Source organism: Elgaria multicarinata, chromosome 2 (genome assembly GCF_023053635.1).
Source record: "Elgaria multicarinata webbii isolate HBS135686 ecotype San Diego chromosome 2, rElgMul1.1.pri, whole genome shotgun sequence".
Classification (NCBI taxonomy): domain Eukaryota; kingdom Metazoa; phylum Chordata; class Lepidosauria; order Squamata; family Anguidae; genus Elgaria; species Elgaria multicarinata.
In genome coordinates this window covers 87,855,132-87,881,814 of record NC_086172.1, presented here as the reverse complement: position 1 = coordinate 87,881,814, position 26,683 = coordinate 87,855,132, and the positions used below count along the sequence as shown (strand labels likewise).

At 41.6% G+C, this 26,683-nt stretch overlaps 1 protein-coding gene across 1 annotated transcript in view; it reads right to left on the bottom strand.

Moving 5' to 3' along the window:
- The window catches only part of MUC2 (mucin 2, oligomeric mucus/gel-forming), an 87,298-nt gene that overhangs the window by 11,867 nt on the left and 48,748 nt on the right, over window positions 1-26,683 (bottom strand). Inside the window, exons 35-46 of the mRNA XM_063118406.1 lie at window positions 23,102-23,211; window positions 21,528-22,044; window positions 17,264-21,037; window positions 15,672-15,781; window positions 13,726-13,813; window positions 12,377-12,811; window positions 11,736-11,909; window positions 6,410-6,654; window positions 4,561-4,735; window positions 3,040-3,287; window positions 1,528-1,711; window positions 953-1,154 (exon numbers count right to left, since the gene is read on the bottom strand). Of these exons, the coding sequence (XP_062974476.1) occupies window positions 953-1,154; window positions 1,528-1,711; window positions 3,040-3,287; window positions 4,561-4,735; window positions 6,410-6,654; window positions 11,736-11,909; window positions 12,377-12,811; window positions 13,726-13,813; window positions 15,672-15,781; window positions 17,264-21,037; window positions 21,528-22,044; window positions 23,102-23,211 (6,262 nt within the window). The remainder of the gene's footprint in view (window positions 1-952; window positions 1,155-1,527; window positions 1,712-3,039; window positions 3,288-4,560; window positions 4,736-6,409; window positions 6,655-11,735; window positions 11,910-12,376; window positions 12,812-13,725; window positions 13,814-15,671; window positions 15,782-17,263; window positions 21,038-21,527; window positions 22,045-23,101; window positions 23,212-26,683) is intronic.

The window sequence follows — 26,683 nt, the reverse complement described above, 5'->3', positions numbered from 1 at the left end:
ACTAGCAGCCCTATGTATTTTTTATTATTATTATTATTATTATTATTATTATTATTATTATTTACATTTGTATACCGCCCCATAACCGAAGCTCTCTGGGTGGTTTAAATAGGATAAAAACACTTAAAAACAATATACAAAAATTTAAAATCACAAAAACATACAATTTAAAACCACAAAAAAATACAAAAGCAAACCCAGGCTAATTACATATTGCTAAATGCCTGGGAGAAAAGAAAAGTCTTGACCTGGTGCTGAAAAGATAACAATGTCGGTGCCAGGCGAGCCTTGTCAGGGAGATTGTTCCACAATTGAGGGGCCATCTCCAATGCAGGGAATGATATTTTCCTGCAGGATCTGCATGTGGGTTTGCAGGAATTTTATTCCGGAATTGGGGGTGGGGAGTAGGGTTTCTAAGCAGAGGCTTAGCCCCCTCTGGTGGTGGGATGTGTGGGAATTGGCAATATCAGAATAGCTATGGTGAGTACTATGGCACTTTTTGACGATTGGCATATCCGGAGGACCAAGCTGTGAGGCTCACGTGTCAGGATATGGTTTGCCTTTGGAGACCCTCCTGCCTCACCTACCCTGAGCTGTGAGGCACAAGGAGGGAGTGAAGTGAGGCGGTCTCTCCACACTTGCAGAGTGGCATACCCGACTCCTGGCTTTGGAGAATGCTCACCCATAAAGCAAATCAAGTGGCCTGAGAAAGGACCCATCGATTCCCGCACTTTCACATGAAGATCCAAGAAGGGGTGAACTACCCATGTTGTTCAAATAAGGAGGCCCTAGTTTAACCCAATTTCTGGCGTCTGTGTCTTTATTCTATGCTTCCTTCTCCACTCACAAAGAGCAGCCGATGTAGAAATATTAAACTTTAAGCAATGGGGACCAAAACCAGACTAAACAGAAGCAAATTCTCAAAGTGAAAAAAAATCTTGAGCACATTTACCTTTCCTTTAAAAGCTCACAGAGTGGAGAGGGTTTGCATGAGTCCGGGGGCTGGACTGTTGGCTTCAGACTTGGAGGAAGGTGAGGGCACTCTGGCTTGGTGGGATCATCAACGACCCAGTCATATGCCATTACTTCACAGGAATCTATAATAGCTCCGCTGCGTAACATACAGTCATCTGCAGTATCGTTGGTGCATGTGCCTAAGGTTGACAAAAGGCAGAGGAGTTCACACAGCTGTACATCCTTGTGTTCCATTATATTACTGGATAAACAACATGCTGCTACTGATTGACTGATTGGATGATGATGATAATAATATATATAATGGCAGATTCACACAATTCATAGCACAGCCTTTGTAACCGGCGTGGGTTTTTGTTTTGTTTTTTTGGTCACATGAAAATAATCTCCATTAATGGAAGGAAATAATGTGCACATAATATCATGTTATTTATCACTGTTTCAATGTGTGAATGCAACCTTAGAATGTCCACCTGTTATATTGCTGATATTTTTTATTCGGGTTTTCTTTTCCGTCTTTGATTTTTGAAGCACAAACAAAATAATCCTTACCACACTGTCCCTGGGTGTTGTTGCCAAACAGCTGATAGGGCATTTTAATAGTGAAGGACAAGCCATTGTAGGTTACATTCATGCGCAATGCAGGAATTTCCACCACGTGGTTTAAACCTGACTCATAAACTTTCACACCGTATTTTTTGAGAGGTAAAGCCACTGTCTGCCCATTCACAAGCACCTAATGTCAAAAGGTGAAATATATATATAAGTAAGTTGTGTACAATGTTTATAATGAAAATTGATTTCTTTGAAACCTACATCAATCATTGGCATACCTGAAAGAAAAGGGAAATTGACAGTTGTAGTCGGTCTTCCTTTTATAGACCTAATGCATCTATTTAATCAACTAAACCAAATATTAAACAATCCTGATATTTTGAAAATATTTAATGAAGCAATATCTTTGGACTGTGGTGATCAAACAATTATCTGTTTTGGGCAAAATCTTAACTGAATCCACAAATTGTACGTTCATATTTTATACATTAACCTCACAACTGAACAAAGGCATATTGAGGAAAAATTCATTTTAAAACCTGACAGCTATGAATTAATTAGTAGACTGCACATATTAATAAGAATAATAAAAAAAGACTTGCTGGGTTGGACTGAAGTCATGCTTATGGTACAACAATGACCATATTTTGTCTTCATTTACATTTAGATGGGATGGGAATTCTGTCCATACAAAGAATATAGAATACCTTTTAACATTTTCTCTCTAAAGCCACTTTCCCATCCCGGTCCAGATACAAGTTCATATGTTGGAAAATTAGATAGCTTTCTGATTCGAGAAATGCTGCCATGAGGAGGGGAGCATGAGATTACTGGTTCTGGAGCCACCTGAAGCACTCCCTCAGTTAGAAGCAGTGAATATAAGGCTTCTTTAGATTAAAGGGAAATTACATTTGCTTACCAGTGCTTTGCTTCCTGCTTCTTTTCTGCAATTGTAATGAGCTGAATTACAGGTGAGGAGAGGGGCAACCACATGGCCTGTAACTTCCCTGCTCATATACTTGAATGGGACAGCACTCTCTAGTGGGTGTTTTGTAGCACAACTTCAGCTACACACAGTAGGAAATCCCAAGATATTTCAGAAGAATCGGGATATCCATGTTTTTGTTTTTTTGTTTTTTTTTAAACCAAAATAACCAGGGGAATGAGCAGGAGCTGTGTAGGAGGTTCACGACAGTGTCAAAATGGCCTGCAAACTTCCATGAGTGGCCAGTCATGAGTGTGCTATAAATCGCTCATTTAAAAAAGCCCACAGTCTGCTTGGAGGAAAGGCCTACTCATAAGTGAGTTTCTATTCCCAACTTGGGAGGTGGGGAGAGGAACAAGAAATGGGCGCAACTCGGACAGCCAATTGTGAGAAATATTGTAAGCCACGTTGCATTCTCTATATGTTACAGAAAGAAATTATTGACAACTGTTGATCATCTTCTGCCAATGCAGGTCTCCCATTGTCGCAACAATTGTTACAATTTGTAACAACGTTACTCATACCTGTAGTTTCATAGGGTCCAGTCTGACTGTTGTTAGGCGCACTTCCAGGGTCTCATGCTTTACAATGAGTGTACGTGGGCAGGAGACTGGTTCCCGTGCATCACAGTGGTAATTATCAATGTACACTCCAAAGTTGTCAACTGTTTGTGTAATCTCTTCCACTAGGGTATAGGTACAATTCCCTTGGAAACTGTAATACTGGCCGTCAAATGTCACATAATGTGGGTCTCCCCAGCCTGTGCAATAACCTTCAGAAAGACAAAAGAATTGGCTGAGTTTATTCTTTCGCAGCACATAGAAGAATATGAATAAACAGGGAGGCAAGAAATCCTAATAGCTCTTACATTGGGAATAAAACCACTGACAAAATCTAGAGAGAGTTTGTCATGGAAATTGTGATTTAGAGTAAACAGCCACAGTAATAGCACTAATGGCTCAAGAAACTGAGGCCAGATCTACACCTCGTGTCAAATCATTGTGACTGTGCAATAAAAAGCAGGAGATAATACTATGAAAGCGGTATAAGGAATGTGGATTGCGCCCCAACAGTTATCAGTGTACTTCGATACTGCTATAAAGCAATAGTGTGGATCTAGCCCTGAGTTTCCCTCTGTGATGTATACCAGGTATGGGCAAAATGTCTATCTCCAGATGTTTTGGACTTCAGCTCCCAGAAGACCCAGCCACCATGTCCAATGGTTAGGAATACTGAAAGTTGAAGTCCAAAATATCTGGAGATCTAGGCAGGATCTATACTACTGCTTTATAATGGTATTGACAACTGTTGGGGCCCATGACACATTCCATATACCATTCTCAAACCACTTTCAGAGTGTTATATCTTGCTTGTAGATCTGGCCCTACTTTATGCCCACTCCTGTTTTATAAAGGACACACAGATTGTAGTGACAGGAGGATAAACATATATTTCAATTTACCACCTGCAATATCAGGCATTATATGAACTTGCTAAATGTTCTGTTAAAACAAGCAGCCCTGTAAATATTTTCAAGGTTTGTCCATCTTAACGTGTTTGCTCTTAACATACTTTAATTTGATCCAAGTTTTGAGAAATGCAAAGTTCTTTACACATAATTAAAATTAATTAAGAACCTGAAATGTGTCAGACATCAGCTTATGGTGGGCCAAAGAAATGCTGCAGATCTACACTCTAGAATGCATCACCAATTTCCAATCCTTTTGCTGTGCTTTACAGGTAACAAAACAGAAAATCTTGCACTTCTCCAGAGTTGCTCCTTTCTTTAGCATTCTTTTATATCTGGCCCTGAAAATAGATTCTGTGGCTGGGTCCTAGCTAGAACCCCCTCACTCCATGTTCAACACAAATAAATGTCATGAAAGATCTAGCTGCAACTTTAAGACCAAAAAATACACTTCTACAGGCACACAAAAGTAGATACAGAAGGACATCTAATACCACTATATGTATAGTACAACGACACCTTTCCCCTCTCAATAGGGCGCATTCAAGAGATTACCAAACAGGCAGCATTTACTCACAGTCACATTCCCAGTGCCAGCAGCATCCATCCTCATTCGGCACATGCACAGGAGCACGCCCATTGGAACACTCGGGCTTTGGTGGTGGAATGCATGGTACAGGAACCAGCACCCACTTGTCATCCGAATCGCAGATGGCCTGGACACAGTCACAGAACCAACCTGTCTCTCCTGGCTGTAATGTGAGAGACAGAGAGAAAAATATGACATGTCAAACCGAGGAAGAACGTTCATGTCCAAACATATATTCATGGATTGGAAGAATAACCAATGGACTCCCCAGTCAACCCATGTCTTTGCAATTTACTAAACTTTCTTTAATTTAAATAATGCAGTTGATGGATTGAAGGCTATATCCAGCGATATCTTGTATAGCTTTAACTACATGTTTCCAGTATATTGCATTAGAACTGATAACCCACAAAATGCAGATAAAACTAGGATTGTCTTTACAACTCAAAGTTCATCAGAATTAAGAGTTTAAGAACATAACAGCCATGATGAATCAGACCAAAGGCCTATTTAGTTGCCACCTCCTGTTCGTGTTCCCCAGCAACTGGCATACAGAAGCATCTTCCTCTGATACTGGCAGTAGCATATAGCCTTAAGACTAGTAGCCATTGATAGCTTTATCCTCCATGAATTTGTCTAATCCCCTTTTAAAGCTGTCCAAGTTGATGGCCATCGCTATGGCCATCGCTAGACCAGGTCTATATCCCGGGATCGTCCCGGGGTCATCCTGGTACATCTAAATGACACACAGGGGATCCTGGGAGCAGGCAGGGATGACCCCTCCAGTTGCCTGGGATAAATCTTAAGTCTAGCTAAGGCCTATATCTTGAGATAACCAATTCCATTGTTTAACTATGTGTTGTGTGAAGAAACACTTCCTTTTCTCTGTCCTATATCTCCCACCATTCAGGTTTCTAGGATGACCCCAGGTTCTAGTATTATGAGAGACAGAAAAACTTCTCCTATCCACTTTTTCCATACTTTTATACACTTCTATCATATCATTTTATACACTTCTATCATATTTAGTCCTATTCACCAATTTTCTAAGCTAAACAGTTCCAAACATTGTAACCTCTTTTCATAGCTCTAGTCCCTTGATCATTTTGATTCTCCCCTTCTCTAACTTTTCAATCTCCACGTTTTTTTAAAAAAAAATGTTGTGCAATAACCAGAACTGTACAAAATTGACACACCATATATTTGTATAGGAGTATTATGATATAGGCCCTGTTCAGAAGACACCTTAAACCGCAGCTTTAACCACAGTGAATAAGGAAAAAAGCTTTATTATCCATGGTTAAAGCCATGGTTTAAGGTGTCTTCTGAACAGGGCCACTGGCAGTTTTATTTCAATTACTTTTTTAATTATGCCCAACATGGATTTTTCCTTCCCCCCCCCCCCGTAGTGGCACATCAAGCTATCCACTCAATTAAGTTTGAGTTAATTTTGAAGATTAACTTTGAAAATTTGAATTAATTTTGTATATTTTATTTTGCTTGCAAGGGATGACTTACCATCTATATTTAAACTTTCAGTTTAAATAAGAGCCAGTACATATGGGAATTCACCCCTTTCAATGTAAGGAAAATGTACAAGATGCATTCTGATAAGGAGATTAGGGGCTTGACACTGAACAACCGAATGAGAAATTTGTTGAATAAATAATGCATAAATAATCGAGGGAACATCCCTTTCAGGGGCTCTTGCTTAAGCCCTGGGTTTTTTAAAAAAACTAGAAGATGTTTTCAAAAGCCGTTTAAGGTTTGATACTGAGACAGAAAAACATTCCAAACAAATTAGAATGCTCAATTAAAAAAATAAAAGCTAACTAACCTGGACAGTCCCATTTAAACATGGTTTTTTTACTGGTAAAGTAGGAGGAATTGCAGTTGTAGGGCTTCTTGTGAGTATAGTCAGCTCTGTCGCATTTGTAGTTGGCATAATTGTGGTTGTGGTTGGTACAGTTGTGGTTGTGGTTGGAATTGTACAATCCCAATAGTGAAACTCTACTTCACACCACAGTGAGCAATTGGCAAGATAACACACATTTCGGTGATCGCCCACCTCTATCGTTTCACCTAGATTTTGAAAGACAGGTGTTAACATAAGTTGTAACTTGAAACACAGACTAACTTGTTTGCATTCATATACAGAACCAAGGAAACAATGGGCTGCTTTCTGTTGAGTTGCAGCTTTTCAGATGCCTTCAGGTGAAGGACTGGTGAAATCATCAGTTAGATTTCTGCTGAACAATCTGCCCTCCTGAAATTCTAGGGCTGGATCTCTGCAGAAATCCTGGTGGTTAACAGATTTCATTATTTATTTCTGTTATTTATAATGAAGTCTAAACTTGCATTTTCCTCTCATATGGAGACCTTCAAAGTGATTAACAAAACCATACAGAACTAAAAAATAATGTATTCAAATACAACAAATGCAACAGAGAAACAATAAACTAAAGCTAAAGCAGCATAAAAAGAATTTTTGAAAAGCTCCTGCTTTGCAGAGCCCAGGGCTAAGAGCAGGGAAGGTCAAATTGGTGTATTTCTAATTCAGGTCCAATTTACATGTTTTTATTCATATGTTTCTGCATCAATCTGCACAAAAAAATGTATTTAAACCTTATTTTAATTTATCTCTCACAAAATACTTATTTCTAAACATATTTTCTATTGTAAATTTAGGCATAATTCTAAGTATGACTATTTTTCCTTAAAATATGGATTTGGGTATCTTTTTGGAGCCAAGAACTGCATCACAAAATTTGGAGAAGTGAAAAATTCAAAAGTTAACTGCATAATGATCAGCACTTTGGTCAGAAGTTGCAAATCTGTTTGTATTAGAATTCACAAAGAATGAATCCCTCATCCATACTGCATAGCTCCTCATGCCCACGTTCAGTGGAATTGTGGGGAATTTCAGTACGTCTTCTTCACTGAAAATCTATCACAAGTTCCAACCGGGAGGGGAAAAAATGCTGTTGAAATGCAACAATTCTAAGTTTAGTTGACACGCATGCAGGACAAAGCAAAATGATAAAACTTGTAAACATAACTTGCGACAAAATAAACCCCAATCTTACCTATTTCAAAATTGACATTACTAACTCGGAATAAAGCGTGTTTGCTTTCACAATACACAAAGTATTGTTTGAAAACAACACACTCAAAATGTGTGATTATTTTATAAGGCTGTATTAGTTTTCTTAAGTTTTCAAGCTTTTGCACTTCAGCCCTAAAAGCTGATACATTATTTATGTGCATGCATGTTTATAGTTTTTTTTTTAAAAAAATTTTTTTTTTGAAAATGTTCCTGGTTTCAGCAACTGGAGGTTTTAAAAGTTAAAAGTGCGCTAAAGTCACAGAATTCAGCAGTGCCGCAACTGAACGAACAACTGAAAGCAAATAAAGCAAAATATGTTAATGAAGAAAACTCTCCACTAAATTCATAACATTGCCCTGGTATCTCTGGAGCTATTTCATGGAGGTATCCAAGTGAATGGGACTGAATCACTACACATCACTTCTGCTTCCTTTCTGTAGCTCCTTTTCAGACAGCAACTCTACAAATAATGAGCGTTCATGTGTGCTCAGTAGAGAACCAGGATGGACATGGTGAGGCACCTGCTGAGGGCCTACACCCCAGAGGGGTCCACTGAGAAGTGCCCCTGGACTTCCTCTTCCTCTTCCTCATTCTCACCTGCTTGTTGACCTGCCTCTCTCTCTGGCCCAGAGGTGGTGAGAAGGAGGAGCAGGAGATGTCACTGCCTATTTGCTTACTGGTTCTGTCAAGCAAGCAGGTATCAGTAATAATGTCTGTCAAGCAAGCAAGTGGTAGCACTAATGAGAAGGAGGGCAAGGCTTAATAGCAGGTAGACTCACTGGCCCCATTCAGAAGACACCTTAAACCATGGCTTTAACCATGGTGGTTGAGCCAGAAAGCCGGGCTGTGTTCAGAAGACACCTTAAAACACGGCTTTAACCATGCTGAATAAAGCAAAAAGCCTTATTCACCATGGTTAAAGCCATGGTTTAAGGTGTCTTCTGAATGGGCCCAATGAAGGAGAGAGCCATTGAAGGTATTTAGTGCAATGGACCTCAAAAACCTGAACCTGGCACTGATGAGAACTGATATCATGCATGTACAAATTGAACACATAAGGGCTCTGTATATGCCATCAGGAATGTACAAGAAGGGAAAAGCTGCTCCCTGATTGTGCAGAGAAGCCTCCATGCATCTATGGCCTGTTCTCACACTCTGGGTCTGTTCAGACAACATGCTAAGCCATAGTTAACTGCTAACACTTTTGCAGCAAATGGTTAGTAAGTGTGTTTAAACCATGGCTATGTAGCCACTATGGTTATGAATGGGTCACACGACATGATAAGCTGTAATGTTTACCTCAAAATGCTTAACCACAGTGGCTTAGTGTGCTGTCTGAACAGGGGCCAGATCTACACCAAGCAGGATATGACACTTTGAAAACGGTTTGAAATATGGAGTGTGTTCTGGGCCCCAACAGTTGTCACTACTGTTATAAACCATTTTAAAGCAGTAGTGAAGATCCTGCCAGGGTCATTATTAAATGCACATAGCTTGGGGGTGAGGCCTGACAACATGCTCTTGGATTTGTCATCTGAAGAGAAATGCAACAAACCATAATTGTTGATGGCAAGCAATTCAAGGGAAGGAGGGGGCTGTAGGAAGACCCAATTAACTTTCAACTTTCTTTTTCTCTTTATTTCTGCACCCAAAGGATAAAAATATTTGGCAATTCTTATGACACACTCAGGGCCTTTCTACACCTCCCAGCATTCCGGGAGGGAAGGGAGGATCTCACAATATTCTGCTTGCAAGATCCTCCCCTTTGTCCACACACACATGTGCGACATCCCGGGAGGAAGGAGGGATGTTGCACCCACCATTTTTTTCTTTTAACAGGATGAGCGCACTTGCGCTCCCAACAGAAATGTGAGGGGGGGAACCGATCACGTTCCCCCCAATGGGCATGGAGCACCTCAAGAGCTCTGTGCCCACTTTCCGCTTCCTCATGTTTACTCACGAGGAGGCAGGAAGAAACCAGAACGGCTGCCCATACCCCTCCCACCGTCTCAGGACGATTCCCGAGACCGTGGGAAGAATCGGGTTTTCCCAGGTATTATTTATCCCTGGGAAAACCCGTGCTCATCCCTCCTTGCCCCTGGGAGTCCCTGTGCATCATTTGGATGCACAGGGATTCAGCCATGACCAGCCCGGATTTTTGGGCTGGTGTAGAAACAGCTTCAGTGTCATAATTTGATGCTATGAAGAGGCACTTGTAATATGCCCATTTAATAGTATGAGTCTCATATGTGCTTTTCTAACAAGTGCAATGCAAATTTTTGCATCAATAGGAGAAAGATTCATTTTCACATAGCTTGAAAGCAATTGGATGCAGCCCCTGGCAAGTTAACTCATATGCAAGGGCCCGTGAATCCAATGGGATGGTTTCCAATTAGTTTGTTTAGGACTACAATTTGAATATGCTAGATTTGTCAACCTACACAATTTATAATATTAAAGTAAATTCTTATCCAGAATTGAAATCACTGGGATGATTTTCACACACACACACACACACACACACACACACACACACACACACACGGTAATATCCAATAGGGGCTGTGTATGAGCGGCCAGCCCCGCCAGGGACCCAATCCATGCGCAGCTGCAATATCCCAAAATGTGCAAGCCCAAATACATCCCAATGCATGTGAAAACATTTGTTTCTGGAAAGGGCAGTTCATGCCCCTTCCAGAAACGTGACTTTTCATGTGTTTTGGGGCATACCCCTGGCAGTGGTATTGTGGCCATACACAGACCTGGGCTGGAGGGGCTTTGCACCCATGGACTGGAGCCAGCGGGTATGTGGCCATTCTTGGATACTGTAGAATACCCAGGACTTCTAGTCTTGGGCAAATGGTGTTAAGTACGAAATCAGGCTACATGAAAACTGCATAGACATAATGAACCTTGTATGTAAGTCCTAGGAATTCTATAGATTTCCAAGTAAGGCTTAGGGAATAGGAGAACACATCCAAAATTACTATGTGTTTTTACTAGGTAATATATGAAGTTCCTCTGAATTCTACAAATAGAATTCGGCACTGTTCACAAAAAACAATATCATTACTCTGCATTATGTATAATTTCTGGTGTATTTTTTTTTAATGGAAAACAACTTTGATTCTGGCGCTCAGTTGTGCAATAGCATCTCATGAAGCCTTGTGGTTCTTGTTTTTATTCTTGCAACGTTTTATTGTTTTAAATTGTTGTACACCACCACCTGCATTTTAGCAGATAAGGCAGTATCTAAGTGTTAATAATAAACAAATAAATAAATTGCCCAGTTCTAGAAAATGTTTCTTAATGAAAAGATCACAGTGATACCACTTTACCTTCGGGATGTCCTTTATATTTAAAATATCTTACTTGCACTTCGAAAACAGCAGTCTTGAATATAATTGTTAAAGTTGCCATTTTATGTTCTAAATCAAAAATAGCTGTCATTTGGCACATACATGAGAGCTGTTAATGTATTAGATGTGTTTTATCAGACAAACTTCTCATTCAGATTGATATCTGATATTTGCATTTTGCTTCTAAAATATCTGTTGTTCCACACATTGCCAAATGGATACCAGGTGTTCAATGCCTAAGCAATATGAGTGAGGGAGAATAGATTTGTAATACTTTACATGGTGTATTGTGGTTTGCTGGATATTTCGTAGGTATTCTTTACATTACATAAATGGAACATTTACCTACAGCATATCTGAGTTTCCTATTTTATTTTTAAAAATTTCTGAAAGGACATTAGAAACTGGGAAGCAGTAAAAAAGAAATATCAATGAAGAAAAATAATAAATGAAAACTCAAATTCAAAAGGAAACTTCCATGGTGCAAAAATACATCTATGCATCTGTATGGAAGTAAATTTAATACTTAATACTTTAAGAAAATACTGAGGCAATCTCAACTGTATCAAAACTGAGATATTTACCTGGCACATATATTTTATCATTCCATTCACAGTGGCAAGTTGTTGATGATATAGAGGTTGAAGTTGTTGTTGTATTTATTGGAGTGGTCGTAGTTGGTGTAGATGTTGTCATACTTGTCTCTGTAGGGGTGGTTGTTGGCCCAGTTGTGGTTGAAGTAGTTGTACTTTGGGTTGTAGTTCCAGGGGTAGTTGGTGGGGTTGGTGTGGATGTGATTGTAGTTGTACTCCCCGTGGGGGTTGGTGTAGGTGTGGTTGTTGGTGTTTGGATGGTTGTGGTTGTTGTAACCTCTGCAAAGCAGGAATGAAAAACATTCATTAGAGGAAGGGCTATCATTCACATCATTAATGTGATCATTGTCGAAACACAGTCTGTTAAAACACAGTCTGTTTTGTTCAATTCAAGTGGTGCTCCTAATTAATCTGAAAGCACTTTTTTTAAATTGGTGCTGAAACACAAATATCCATCTTCTAAACATAAAGTATACTGTGTTCAGTCGGGCTTATTCCCAGGTAGGTGGGCATGCAACTTCCACCTAAAAGCCGTATCATTCATCCATGAACACTGGAATCCTATCCACTCTTACCTGGCACTGCTAACTTTCCCATTGACTCCTATCCAGCTCAAGTTGCATGCAACCAGCCATTCGCAACAACCAGTGGCCTTGAATGGGGTTGTGAATCCTGATCCCTACCAAAAAATGCATTCAGCTTGTTCAGTGTACACCATATTGGGACTTAATAGATTATTCTCCTACCTGAAGTAGACATCCCTGGTTCTGGTTCTTCAGTGGAGCACGGTATTGTTGTCGTTGCCGTTGTAGTCGAGGAGTGTACCCCAGGAGTCGAGACTGGTGTCGTAGGGGTTCCTGTTGTAGTGCTGACGCAAGGACCACAGCAATAAACACTGATTTCATAATCGAGACACATTGTTGTCACACCCCCTTGGATTTGGTCTTTGTTTTTACAGATTAGTCCTGTGGAAACGTCACATACCAACTCTTGTCCCAGTTCTTCAAGGGGTACATGAGGAAAATCTTTAGCTCTGCATGAAATGTTTAATGGTTGTGTGCAGATATCTATGCCCTCTTCTCTGATTTTCACATAGGTTTCATTGTCTCCACCATCTTTGTCGTTGTAGTTTGGTTTACTCACACTAATCCATGAAGACCAGTAGCACATGATGCATTCAGCTGCAAAACAAAGATGAAGATCATTAGAAAACAACTTGTGCATTATAAAACACTGGTGTTATGAATTTACTCACCTCCTATTTGAAGCAAAAATAAGATAACGAAATTGCGTTCTAACATTTCCAAGCCTTTGAACTCAACTTTTGGTTATTAAGGGTGCAACTCCCAGCATTCTCCAGCCAGCTATGCCATCTGGGGAATGCTAGAAGTTGTAAGACTTTTTCCGTCTAAACATGCATAGGAATGTGTCTTATAATTGTTAAAATTTTGAATGGGAAACCTGTAGGAATGGCAAAACTCCAGCCCATGAGCTTCTTCTGCTCCATCGTATAGGCTTGCTCCCAGCCCAGCACACAAGCTTGTTCTGTCAGCCCTACCCCTTCTTCCTCCAGTCCTGAATAGGAAAATCCCACTCTTATCTCTGATCACTGCTTGGAGGTAAGAGCTGGGATGTTCCTGCTGAATGCTGAGCAAATACAGCCTTCCTTCTGTGTACAGTGCAGGGAAATCCAATCTTACCGATGTTCAGGCCAGAAATAAGAGGGGTTTTAAAGGCATGTAAAGGTGTTTAAGGAGCAAGATAGGTCAACCAGTCATGTAAGGAGAAGCTGCAGAAACCAGATGCTTGTATTACAAAAGTCAGTTTCTGTGGCTTACTTCCATGTGCTGTTTCTGTGGCTTACTCTTGAGTAGACATGTACAGCGTGACCAGATACAAAAGACGAGGGAATTTCACCAGGTGCTGCATGCATACAAATGACGCCTGCTGAAATTCCCTGTTCTATGCAACTGTTAAAGAGACAGGAGCCCTGTCCTTCTTTCCATAGGGTCACCCTAGGAGCTGGAATACAACACCTCTTGAGGTCACTAGGTTGGGGAAGGCTGTCATCATCCCATGGATACCTCTCTCCTACCTTTTGAACTCTGCACCAAAGTTACAAGTGTGGGCACTGGGTATAAATTTACTTTTGTTGCTGTTGTTGCAAAAGTCAAGGCAGAATCCTGAGTAAAAGGAAATGAGTATTTATGGAAAACAGGCCCCGATAGTACCCGTAATGGTCATAATGACATGAAATAACAAATTAATGTGATTTGATGCTGATGCTGATGCAGACGTACACATTCACTTCTCATGTGAATGTGCTTACTGTCTAAAACCTAGTTCACATCAACAATCTACTCCTAGATTGACTACTTCAGGTCCAGCCACTGGTGGGGTTATGCTTGCAGAGGGAGAGGGGAGAGGGGAGAGGGAGAGGGAGAGTGAGAGTGAGAGTGAGAGTGAGAGTGAGAGTGAGAGTGAGAGTGAGAGAGAGAGAGAAAGAGAGAGAGAGAGAGAGAGAGAGAGAGAGAGAATGCAGCTATGTCAGGGGGAATAATTGCAGCCTAGGGTTTTCCCTGATATGCTCCTTTTGAATATTCTTTATGGAGAAGCATTCATGATTTCCAGTCTACTACTTGCCCTCTTAAGTTGGCGGGGGGATATAAGAAAGAGAGACTTTTCAGTAGTGGCACCCCAGTGGTGGAATGCTCTCCCCACAGAAGATCACCTCACACTGACTTTATGGTCTTTCCCTTTTTTTTTTATTCTCCCAGGCATTTTGAGAATTGTTTTTAGTGTTTCCATCATTTTCTTTACTGCTGGTTTTGATCTGGTATTTTGTGCTAGAAGGGTTTTAGCCTTTCCTGCTAGTTTTATCTTGATTTTATTGTGCTCTGTTTCTGCTTTTTGTTTTAATGATTGTATTATGCTTTTCATGCATTGTACACCACCCAGAGGACTTCGGTTATTAGGTGGTTTAAAAGTACAATAAATGAAGTTGTGCAATCCAGAAACAGTTTTCTGTTTAATTCTATGACTGTGCAAGTCAGTTACTCATCTAGAAGTAATTGCAACTCAATCATATAGGCCATATCAGAGCCACTAGGAGCAGGCTGCAGAGTTGCAAATCGCTTCCATATAACGGAATCCTTCATATAACGGAATCCTTCACAAGGACAAATGTAATGCCCAATCTAGGCAAACATAGGCCTTAGCTAGACCTAAGGTTTATCCCGGGATCGTCCTGGGGTCATCCCTGCCTGCTCCCAGGATATCCTGTGTGTCATTTACATGAACAGGGATGACCCCGGGACGATCCCAGGATAAACCTTAGGTCTAGCTAAGGCCATAGTTATAGTATCAATGACTGTAGCAGCTTAAAAAAGTGCTAAAGGAATTGTTGATGTTACGAATGACCTGCAATACATTTTCCAGCTAAATATGCATAGGGTTGTTTCTTATAATTGTTAACATTTTGAATGGGAGGCCTGAAGGAATGGCAAAGCTCCAGCCCATGAGCTTCTTGTATCACGCTTTTCATGCATTGTACACCACCCAGAAGACTTCGGTTATTAGGTGGTTTAAAAGTACAATAATGGAGTTGTGCAATCCAGCATCAGTTTTCTGTTCAATTCGATGACTGTGCAAGTCAGTTACTCATCTAGAAGTAATTGCAACTCAGTCATATAGGCCATATCGGAGCCACGAGGAGCAGGCTGCAGAGTTGCAAATCACTTCCATATAATGGAACCCTTCAGAGGGTGCATGATCATAAGGACAAATGTAATGCCCAATCTAGACAAACATAGTTATGGTATCAGTGACTGTAGCAGCTAAAAAAAAATGTGCTAAAGGAATTGTCAATGTTACGAATGACCTGCAATACATTTGCCCCATGTGTGCAGGTACTGTAGGAAAAGGTCAGGTCCCCTCTTGGAGCAAATTATATATTACATGAAATGACAATTAGACAAATCATTTTAGGATTCAATGTATTTCATGCATGGATGAGTATTTTATTCATTAATGGAAAGCAACAGTTGTGGTTGTTGAAGGGGTTTGAGTGCTGGTGGGTGCAGTTGGACTTGGGGTCTGAGTTCCAGTGATGCTTGGTGACGTTGGTGTTGAAGCGACTATAGTCAGAAATTCTGTGGGGATTGGCATAGGAATTAGGTGAGTTCTGGTCATTGCCTCTGCATTAATTATTTCCGTGCATAGTGGAACACTTGCTCAAGAATACCATTGATTACAACAGGTCTGGTATTGGACTGATGAGGTTTGTTTTGTGCTTTCCCATTCTGTTATATATTTAGTAATGAAGATATACAGTTCTCAAAGTGCTTTCTGCATTTCAAACATGCACATATTAGGAAAAAAACTAATGTTATTTTTGCCAAAGACTCCTTCCCTATCACAGGGTATATATGTGTACTATAATCGAGATGTTTGACAATAAAGTATCCACCTCGTTCCTTCAGGGAACACTTCTGGCATATGTTTCCCACCGTCATTATACTATTTTCTCACCTGCCTCGTTTTAAAAAATAAACCCAGCACACTTTAACTTCTAACACATGTTTTTCTTTAGTACTTACTTGTGGAGCCTGTTGTCATTGGCGATACAATTCGGGCAAGGGAGGAAAAAAGGAGAAAAATGTCAGTGTAATTGTTTCCCTTAATAATTGTTTAAGTTAAACACATTATTGCAGTTTGAATTTTAACATCCGATTTTAGGCCAAGGTAAAATATTCTGCATTTCTTCCCTGAGACCTGACGTTGCATCCCTGCATCATCATCATTATTTATTGTATTTATACCCTGCCTTTTTTCTTCAATGAACCCAAGGCGGCGTACATAATCCTCCTCCCCTCCATTTTATCCTCACAACAACAACTCTGTGAGCTAGGTTGGGCTGAGTCACCCAATGGGTTTCCATGGCTGAGTGGGGACTAGAACCCGGATCTCCCAACTCCCAGTCCAACACTTTAGCCACTACACCACACTGGCTCTCCATATGAATGTTATTATACAGTTCATTTACAATGTATATTTCTTATACACATTCCTGGGCTTCTGAGGGTATACAATCAGAAGGACAAACGGAACGCCTGGTCCAGGCAAACGCAACTAAGCAATTACTGATGTTATTGAACCCATGACCAAGATTTCTGGCATCACACGTTAGTTCCCCATTTAAGCAAATACCAGACAAAAAAAGTCAGTACCACTCATTTGAATAAGAAATCAAATAACTCAATTGGCCCTTAATCAACCTAATACGTTAATATCACTTACAGTTTCGTAAATGAGTGTGGAAGGTCATTTTAGCTGTCAACGTGGACAAAGTAATAAATAAAAAACATGTTTAACTAGCACAAATGCATAGCAGTTATTCTACCACATTCCTTAGTGAGATATGTTATTTCGGTTTCACGTTGTAAATTTCCTTCACTACGTAATTTCAGCATTCATTATCTTTCAGACTTCTGGGAACATGAACATGAGCTTCAGCTGTTTTGACTGTAAAGGCATGTAATAAATAAATGAATGAACAAATAAAAACATAAGTAAAAAATGAATAATACCCCCATTCTTGCAATACCATGATTTTCCTATTTAGTCATCATTACCTGTGGTACTAGTAGTTGTAGATGGAGAACTAGTTGGTGTGGTGGGTGATGTAGTTGTACTTGGAGTTGGAGTTCCAGTGGTAGTTGTTGTTGTTGTGGTTGTTGTGGATGTGGTTGTAGTTGAGCTCTCTGTGGGGGTTGGTGTAGGTGTTGTTGTGGATACAGTCACAGTGGGAGTTGTTGGAGAGGTGGTGGTGGTTGTTGAGGTGGTGGTACTTGTCTCAGTAGGGGTGGTTGTTGGCCCAGTTGTGGTTGAAGTAGTTGTACTTGGAGTTGGAGTTCCAGTGGTAGTTGTTGTTGTTGTGGATGTGGTTGTAGTTGAGCTCTCCGTGGGGGTTGGTGTAGGTGTAGGTGTTGTTGAGGATACAGTCACAGTGGGTGTTGTTGGAGAGGTCGTGGTGGTTGTTGAGGTGGAGGTACTTGTCTCAGTAGGGGTGGTTGTTGGCCCAGTTGTGGTTGAAGTAGTTGTACTTGGAGTTGGAGTTCCAGTGGTAGTTGTTGTTGTTGTGGATGTGGTTGTAGTTGAGCTCTCCGTGGGTGTTGGTGTAGGTGTTGTTGAGGATACAGTCACAGTGGGGGTTGTTGGAGAGGTCGTGGTAGTTGTTGAGGTGGAGGTACTTGTTTCAGTAGGGGTGGTTGTTGGCCCAGTTGTGGTTGAAGTACTTGTACTTGGAGTTGGAGTTCCAGTGGTAGTTGTTGTTGTTGTGGATGTGGTTGTAGTTGAGCTCTCCGTGGGGGTTGGTGTAGGTGTTGTTGAGGATACAGTCACAGTGGGGGTTGTTGGAGAGGTCGTGGTGGTTGTTGAGGTGGTGGTACTCGTCTCAGTAGGGGTGGTTGTTGGCCCAGTTGTGGTTGAAGTAGTTGTACTTGGAGTTGGAGTTCCAGTGGTAGTTGTTGTTGTTGTTGTTGTGGACGTGGTTGTAGTTGAGCTCTCTGTGGGGGTTGGTGTAGGTGTAGGTGTTGTTGAGGATACAGTCACAGTGGGGGTTGTTGGAGAGGTCGTGGTGGTTGTAGGTGTGGTCGTACTTGTCTCAGTAGGGGTGGTTGTTGGCCCAGTTGTGGTTGAAGTAGTTGTACTTGGAGTTGGAGTTCCAGTGGTAGTTGTTGTTGTTGTTGTGGATGTGGTTGTAGTTGAGCTCTCCGTGGGGGTTGGTGTAGGTGTAGGTGTTGTTGAGGATACAGTCACAGTGGGTGTTGTTGGAGAGGTCGTGGTAGTTGTTGAGGTGGAGGTACTTGTTTCAGTAGGGGTGGTTGTTGGCCCAGTTGTGGTTGAAGTAGTTGTACTTGGAGTTGGAGTTCCAGTGGTAGTTGTTGTTGTTGTGGATGTGGTTGTAGTTGAGCTCTCCGTGGGGGTTGGTGTAGGTGTAGGTGTTGTTGAAGATACAGTCACAGTGGGTGTTGTTGGAGAGGTCGTGGTGGTTGTAGATGTGGTGGTACTTGTCTCAGTAGGGGTGGTTGTTGGCCCAGTTGTGGTTGAAGTAGTTGTACTTGGAGTTGGAGTTCCAGTGGTAGTTGTTGTTGTTGTTGTGGATGTGGTTGTAGTTGAGCTCTCCGTGGGGGTTGGTGTAGGTGTAGGTGTTGTTGAGGATACAGTCACAGTGGGTGTTGTTGGAGAGGTCGTGGTGGTTGTTGAGGTGGAGGTACTTGTCTCAGTAGGGGTGGTTGTTGGCCCAGTTGTGGTTGAAGTAGTTGTACTTGGAGTTGGAGTTCCAGTGGTAGTTGTTGTTGTTGTGGATGTGGTTGTAGTTGAGCTCTCCGTGGGTGTTGGTGTAGGTGTAGGTGTTGTTGAGGATACAGTCACAGTGGGGGTTGTTGGAGAGGTCGTGGTAGTTGTTGAGGTGGAGGTACTTGTTTCAGTAGGGGTGGTTGTTGGCCCAGTTGTGGTTGAAGTAGTTGTACTTGGAGTTGGAGTTCCAGTGGTAGTTGTTGTTGTTGTGGATGTGGTTGTAGTTGAGCTCTCCGTGGGGGTTGGTGTAGGTGTAGGTGTTGTTGAAGATACAGTCACAGTGGGGGTTGTTGGAGAGGTCGTGGTGGTTGTAGATGTGGTGGTACTTGTCTCAGTAGGGGTGGTTGTTGGCCCAGTTGTGGTTGAAGTAGTTGTACTTGGAGTTGGAGTTCCAGTGGTAGTTGTTGTTGTTGTTGTGGATGTGGTTGTAGTTGAGCTCTCCGTGGGGGTTGGTGTAGGTGTTGTTGTGGATACAGTCACAGTGGGTGTTGTTGGAGAGGTCGTGGTGGTTGTTGAGGTGGTGGTACTTGTCTCAGTAGGGGTGGTTGTTGGCCCAGTTGTGGTAGAAGTAGTTGTACTTGGAGTTGGAGTTCCAGTGGTAGTTGTTGTTGTTGTGGATGTGGTTGTAGTTGAGCTCTCCGTGGGTGTTGGTGTAGGTGTAGGTGTTGTTGAGGATACAGTCACAGTGGGGGTTGTTGGAGAGGTCGTGGTGGTTGTAGGTGTGGTCGTACTTGTCTCAGTAGGGGTGGTTGTTGGCCCAGTTGTGGTTGAAGTAGTTGTACTTGGAGTTGGAGTTCCAGTGGTAGTTGTTGTTGTTGTTGTGGATGTGGTTGTAGTTGAGGTCTCCGTGGGGGTTGGTGTAGGTGTTGTTGTGGATACAGTCACATTGGGGGTTGTTGGAGAGGTCGTGGTGGTTGTAGGTGTGGTCGTACTTGTCTCAGTAGGGGTGGTTGTTGGCCCAGTTGTGGTTGAAGTAGTTGTACTTGGAGTTGGAGTTCCAGTGGTAGTTGTTGTTGTTGTTGTGGATGTGGTTGTAGTTGAGCTCTCCGTGGGGGTTGGTGTAGGTGTAGGTGTTGTTGAAGATACAGTCACAGTGGGGGTTGTTGGAGAGGTCGTGGTGGTTGTAGATGTGGTGGTACTTGTCTCAGTAGGGGTGGTTGTTGGCCCAGTTGTGGTTGAAGTAGTTGTACTTGGAGTTGGAGTTCCAGTGGTAGTTGTTGTGGTTGTTGTGGATGTGGTTGTAGTTGAGCTCTCCGTGGGGGTTGGTGTAGGTGTAGGTGTTGTTAAGGATACAGTCACAGTGGGGGTTGTTGGAGAGGTCGTGGTGGTTGTTGATGTGGTGGTACTTGTCTCAGTAGGGGTGGTTGTTGGCCCAGTTGTAGTTGAAGTAGTTGTACTTGGAGTTGGAGTTCCAGTGGTAGTTGTTGTTGTTGTAGATGTGGTTGTAGTTGAGCTCTCCGTGGGTGTTGGTGTAGGTGTAGGTGTTGTTGTGGATACAGTCACAGTGGGTGTTGTTGGAGAGGTCATGGTGGTGGTTGAGGTGGTGGTACTTGTCTCAGTAGGGGTGGTTGTTGGCCCAGTTGTAGTAGAAGTAGTTGTACTTGGAGTTGGAGTTTCAGTAGTAGTTGTTGTTGTGGATGTTGTTGTAGTTGAGCTCTCTGTGGGGGTTGGTGTAGGTGTTGTTGTGGATACAGTCACTGTGGGAGTTGTTGGAGAGGTTGTGGTGGTTGAGGTGGTGGTACTTGTCTCAGTAGGGGTGGTTGTTGGCCCAGTTGTGGTTGAAGTAGTTGTACTTGGAGTTGGAGTTCCAGTGGTAGTTGTTGTTGTTGTTGTGGATGTGGTTGTAGTTGAGCTCTCCGTGGGGGTTGGTGTAGGTGGAGCAGTTGTTGTGGATACTGTCTCAGTGGGGGTTGTTGGAGAAGTCATAGTGGTTATGGTGGATGTAGATGGGGTTGTACTTGTCCCTGTAGGGCTGCTTGTTGGCACAGTGATTGTAGTTGTAGTTGTACTCCCTGTGGGGGTTGGTGTAGGTGTGGTTGTTGTAACTTCTGCGAAGCAGGAATGAAAAACATTCATTAGAAGAAGGGCTGTCATTCACGTCTTAATGTGTTCATTGTTGGAACACAGTCTTTTAAAAAACACTTTTGTTCAATTCAAGTAGTGCTCCTAATTAATCTGAAAGCGCCTTTTTTAAAAAATTGGTGGAATTTTTTTTAAAAAATTGAAATTGGAAAATGGAAATATCCATCTTCTAAACTTAAAGTATACTGTGTTCAGTGGGGCTTATTCCCAGGTAGGTGGACATGCAACTTCCACCTAAAAGCCGTATCATTCATCCATGAACACTGGAATCCTATCCACTCTTACCTGGCACTGCTAACTTTCCCATTGACTCCTATCCAGCTCAAGTTGCATGCAACCAGCCATTCGCAACAACCAGTGGCCTTGAATGGGGTTGTGAATCCTGATCCCTACCAAAAAATGCATTCAGCTTGTTCAGTGTACACCATATTGGGACTTAATAGATTATTCTCCTACCTGAAGTAGACATCCCTGGTTCTGTTTCTTCAGTGGAGCACGGTATTGTTGTCGTTGCCGTTGTAGTCGAGGAGTGTACCCCAGGAGTCGAGACTGGTGTCGTAGAGGTTCCTGTTGTAGTGCTGACGCAAGGACCACAGCACTCAACACTGATTTCGTAATCGAGACACATTGTTGCCACACCCCCTTGGATTTGGTCTTTGTTTTTACAGATTAGTCCTGTGGAAACGTCACATACCAACTCTTGTCCCAGTTCTTCAAGGGGTACATGAGGAAAATCTTTAGCTCTGCATGAAATGTTTAATGGTTGTGTGCAGATATCTATGCCCTCTTCTCTGATTTTCACATAGGTTTCATTGTCTCCACCATCTTTGTCGTTGTAGTTTGGTTTACTCACACTAATCCACGAAGACCAGTAGCACATGATGCATTCAGCTGCAAAACAAAGATGAAGCTCATTAGAAAACACCAAATGCAGTGCATTATAACATGCTGGTATTATAAATTTACTCACCTGCTATTTAAGCAAAATAAGATAATAAATTACATTCTAACATTTCCAAACCTACGAACTCAACTTCTGGTTATTAAGTGTGTGATCCTATGCATTTTAGCCAGCAAATATCCCTACAACTCCCAGCATTCTGCAGGGAGCTATGCCATCTGGGGAATGCTAGAAATTGTAAGACTTTTTCCAGCTAAATATGCATAAGGTTGTGTGTTATAAATGTTAACATTGTTAACGGGAAACCTGTAGGAATGGCAAAGCTCCAGCCCATGAGCTTCTTGTATCACGCTTTTCATGCATTGTACTCCACCCAGAGGACTTCGGTTATTAGGTGGTTTAAAAGTACAATAATGAAGTTGTGCAATCCAGCAACAGTTTTCTGCTCAATTCAATGACTGTGCAAGTCAGTTACTCATCTAGAAGTAATTGCAACTCAATCATATAGGCCATATCGGAGCCACAAGGAGCAGGCTGCAGAGTTGCAAATCGCAACCCAATCTAGGCAAACATAGTTATGGTATCAGTGACAGTAGCAGCTAAAAAAAAAAGTGCTAAAGGAATTGTCAATGTTACGAATGACCTGCAATACATTTGCCCCATGAGTACAGGTACTGTAGGAAAAGGTCAGGTCCTCTCTTGGAGCAAATTATATATTACGTGAAATGACAATTAGACAAATCAATATATTAATATCATTCATGCCTTCTAAAGAGAAGGATTCGGGGATTTTAGCAGGCAAATTAAAAAATCACGGCTGAATTGAGCATTAAATAATGGTCAGCAACTATTCTACTCCCTTTGTTTAAAAGTGTATTATTGAGATTTAGTAGTGTAAGTCTCTTTCTGCAGAATGATAATAGAGGCAGGATTTACACTACTGCTTTAAAACAGTATTGAAATGCACTGGCAATTGTTGGAGCCCATGACACATTCCACATGCTATTTTTCAAATCACATTCATAGTGTTATATCCTGCTTGGTGTAGATCTGACCATATACTACCACGTTTTAGGATTCAATGTATTTCATGCATGGATGAGTATTTTATTCATTAATGGAAAGCAACAGTTGTGGTTGTTGAAGGGGTTTGAGTGCTGGTGGGTGCAGTTGGACTTGGGGTCTGAGTTCCAGTGATGCTTGGTGACGTTGGTGTTGAAGCGACTATAGTCAGAAATTCTGTGGGGATTGGCGTAGGAATTAAGTGAGTTCTGGTCATTGCCTCAGCATTAATTATTTCCGTGCATAGTGGAACACTTGCTCAAGAATACCATTGATTACAACAGGTCTGGTATTGGATTGATGAGGTTTGTTTTGTGCTTTCCCATTCTGTTATATATTTAGTAATGAAGATATACAGTTCTCAAAGTGCTTTCTGCATTTCAAACATGCACATGTTAGGAAAAAAACTAATGTTATTTTTGCCAAAGACTCCTTCCCTATCACAGGGTATATGAGTGTACTATAATCGAGATGTTTGACAATAAAGTATCCACCTCGTTCCTTCAGGGAACACTTCTGGCATATGTTTCCCACCGTCATTATACTATTTTCTCACCTGCCTCGTTTAAAAAATAAACCCAGCACACTTTAACTTCTAACACATGTTTTTCTTTAGTACTTACTTGTGGAGCCTGTTGTCATTGGTGATACAATTCAGGCAAGGGAGGAAAAAAGGAGAAAAATGTCAGTGTAATTGTTTCCCTTAATAATTGTTTAAGTTAAACACATTATTGCAGTTTGAATTTTAACATCCGATTTTAGGCCAAGGTAAAATATTCTGCATTTCTTCCCTGAGACCTGACGTTGCATCACTGCATCATTATTTTTTATTATTAATGATGCAGAGAGCTTCGGCTATTGGGCGGTATAAAAATGTAATAAATAAATAAATATCCCGCCTTTTTCCTCCAAGTAACCAAAGTATATAATCCTCCTCCTGTCCATTTTATCCTCACAACAACAACCCTGTGAGGTCGGTTGGGCTGAGAGTCTGTGACTGGCCCAAAGTCACCAATGGGTTTCCATAGCCGAGTGGGGAGTGACCATATGACCGGATTTGCCTGGATTTGTCCGGGGTTTTGATGGCAAATCCGGGAGGGGGATGGGAAATCCGGCTTTTTTTCCAAAGAGCAGCTCTAATGGGAATTAACAAAAATGCTTATAACTCTGTCATTTTTTAAGATAAAGACATGAAACTTGGCACAATGGTAGCTCTTAGGAAGGGCTTTAGTCATACCAAATTTGAAACAGATCCGTTCATCCATTCATTTTTTAGGATTTTTTTTTAAAAAATGAGGTTTTAAAATTATTATTTTTAAAACTGTCATTTTTAAAGATAAAGAGCTGAAAGTTGGCACCATGAAAGCTTTTAGGTAGAGCTTTAGCCATACCAAATTTGAAACAGATCTGGGGGCAGTAGCAAACCCTGTTAAAAACAACAGCAGCTTGCAATGAGTGAAGATACAGTCAGAAAAGATATTTGAGGGAAGGGGAGAATGTAACACACAGAGTACAGCAAAAGCTTCAAAGTACAGCAAAACCTACAAAAGTAGGAGTGAATGAAATTAATTTCAGATACATTGAATCTCTCACTTGTTCTTTATTTCAGTGATTTTAACATTAAGATGTTGCGTAGAACAGATTTGTCTTAAATGTGTGCTGTAAAATCAGACATGTGACCAAGGCTATGTTCGGGTGGGCATGCCCCCTTGGTACTGGACACGCCCCCTTGGGGGCGACCATGTTGTCCTCCTTTTTGGTTTCCAAAATATGGTCACCCTAGGATTAGAACACGGATCTCCCAACTCCGAGTCCAACACTTTAGCCATTACACCACACTGGCTCTCAATATGAAGCTCATTTGAAAACAACTCCTATGTGAAGCAAAAATAAGATAATGAAATTAAGTTCTAATATCTCTAAACCTATGAACTCAACTTTTGGTTATGCAATCTTATGTATGTTTGAACAGAATATATTCCTACAACTCCCAGCATCCTTGCTGGGGAATACTGGGACGTGTTGGACTGCTTTCTGTCTAAACATGCATAGGATTGTGTTTTGAAATTCTCTATGTTTTTAACCTGAAACCTGTAGTGAAAGGATGTGGAAGCTCTAGCCAACTGGCTAGCTCCCACACAAACCCTTGTGCTTCTTCTACATATCCCGACCCGTCTTCTTCCAGCCCCGGGGCAGGAAAATCCCACTCTTATCTCTGATCACTTCTTTGAGATAAGAGCTGAGATTTCCCTTCAGCACACAGCACAGGCACACTTGTTCTTATGGACAATCAGCGATCAGAGGTAAGAGCGCCGAAAGGCATTTAAATTTTAAATGCCCTGCAAGGTATTTTAAGAGCAAGATATTTCAACCACTTCTGTAAGGAAAAGCTGCAGAAACCAGAGTCTTTTTTTATTACAAAAGCCAGTTCCTGTGGCTAACTTCTTTGCACTCTTTGTGTGGCTTACTCTTGAGTAGACATGAATAGAATTGAGCTTTGCTTGGGGTGCTTGTTGAGAAAACATCCAAACTGATATGAACTAATTCTGGCTGTGCCCTCTTTTCTTTGACATGCCTTTGGCACCACCACCACCCCCGCCCTCTTAGTCCCTCCCACTTTTGGAATATGGCCCCCAAGATCCTTCCCATATCAGAATTCAGAATCCAGGCCAAAAATGCTGCCCCATCATTGTTGTAGTGCTTTCAGATTCAACAGCTGCTTGGGTAAATTCATTTGTAGGTTGATCACACAATTTATAACACACCAAAACAGTTTATGGATGCTGATACTAGTTTGACCAACGTCTTGGGAGCACAGCCTCACCTTTCAACCTAAAACTATTTATGCTGATATTTATTTTTAAAATTAGAGTACAATTCTATTTAAAGAAAGGAGGAGATTCCACGGAATAGAATCTAAAAAGATCTGTGAAAATGCCAGTTTCTTTAACTTTAACCCTCCTGTTACTGTCTGAAGTAGGTTATTTCTGGCCCTGACTGCACTTAAGAGTAACAGCAAAAGTCCTCACGATGTCCCTCATCCCTAATAGCTCTTAGCCCACTCTTCTTCCTTTAGTATTGGAGGCTTCCCTCGCACCCACCCCTTATTTATTTTTTAAATTGAGCTGATGTTGCACAAGAAGGGTTCTTGTGCAACATAAGCTCTGACTGCACAGCGATGTATCCAATGCCCTGCCAGGCTGAAGTTGGCAGGGCGGAAGGAGCAGCAGATGCCATCTTCCCCCCCCCCATCCTCCCATTGATACACTTTTCACTAGATGGGCTTTCTGCCATCTACTGAGGGTGCTTCAAAGGTGGACGGAAGACAGCTGGAAGAAGCTCAGGTGAACCTGTATCCTGACCTCCTCAGTCACCTCCCCCCTCTGCTCACTTTTCCTCCTTTCTGGGGTCAATTTTCTGATTTCAGAGGGCAGCCGGCTCAGTTCTTTCTAGGGCGGGTCTGAGGGGGGTGGGGGAGGGGGTGGATCTCGGATTCACCCATCCGAGGTCGGTCCACTGTCTCTGACCTCAGAGGGGGAAATCCCCAATATCACATGGCCCTTCAGGGCTTAGCTAGAAACCATAGGATTCTGCCCTTCATATGGGAAATGTACCATAATCAAAACAATATCATTCACAGTTCTTCAAA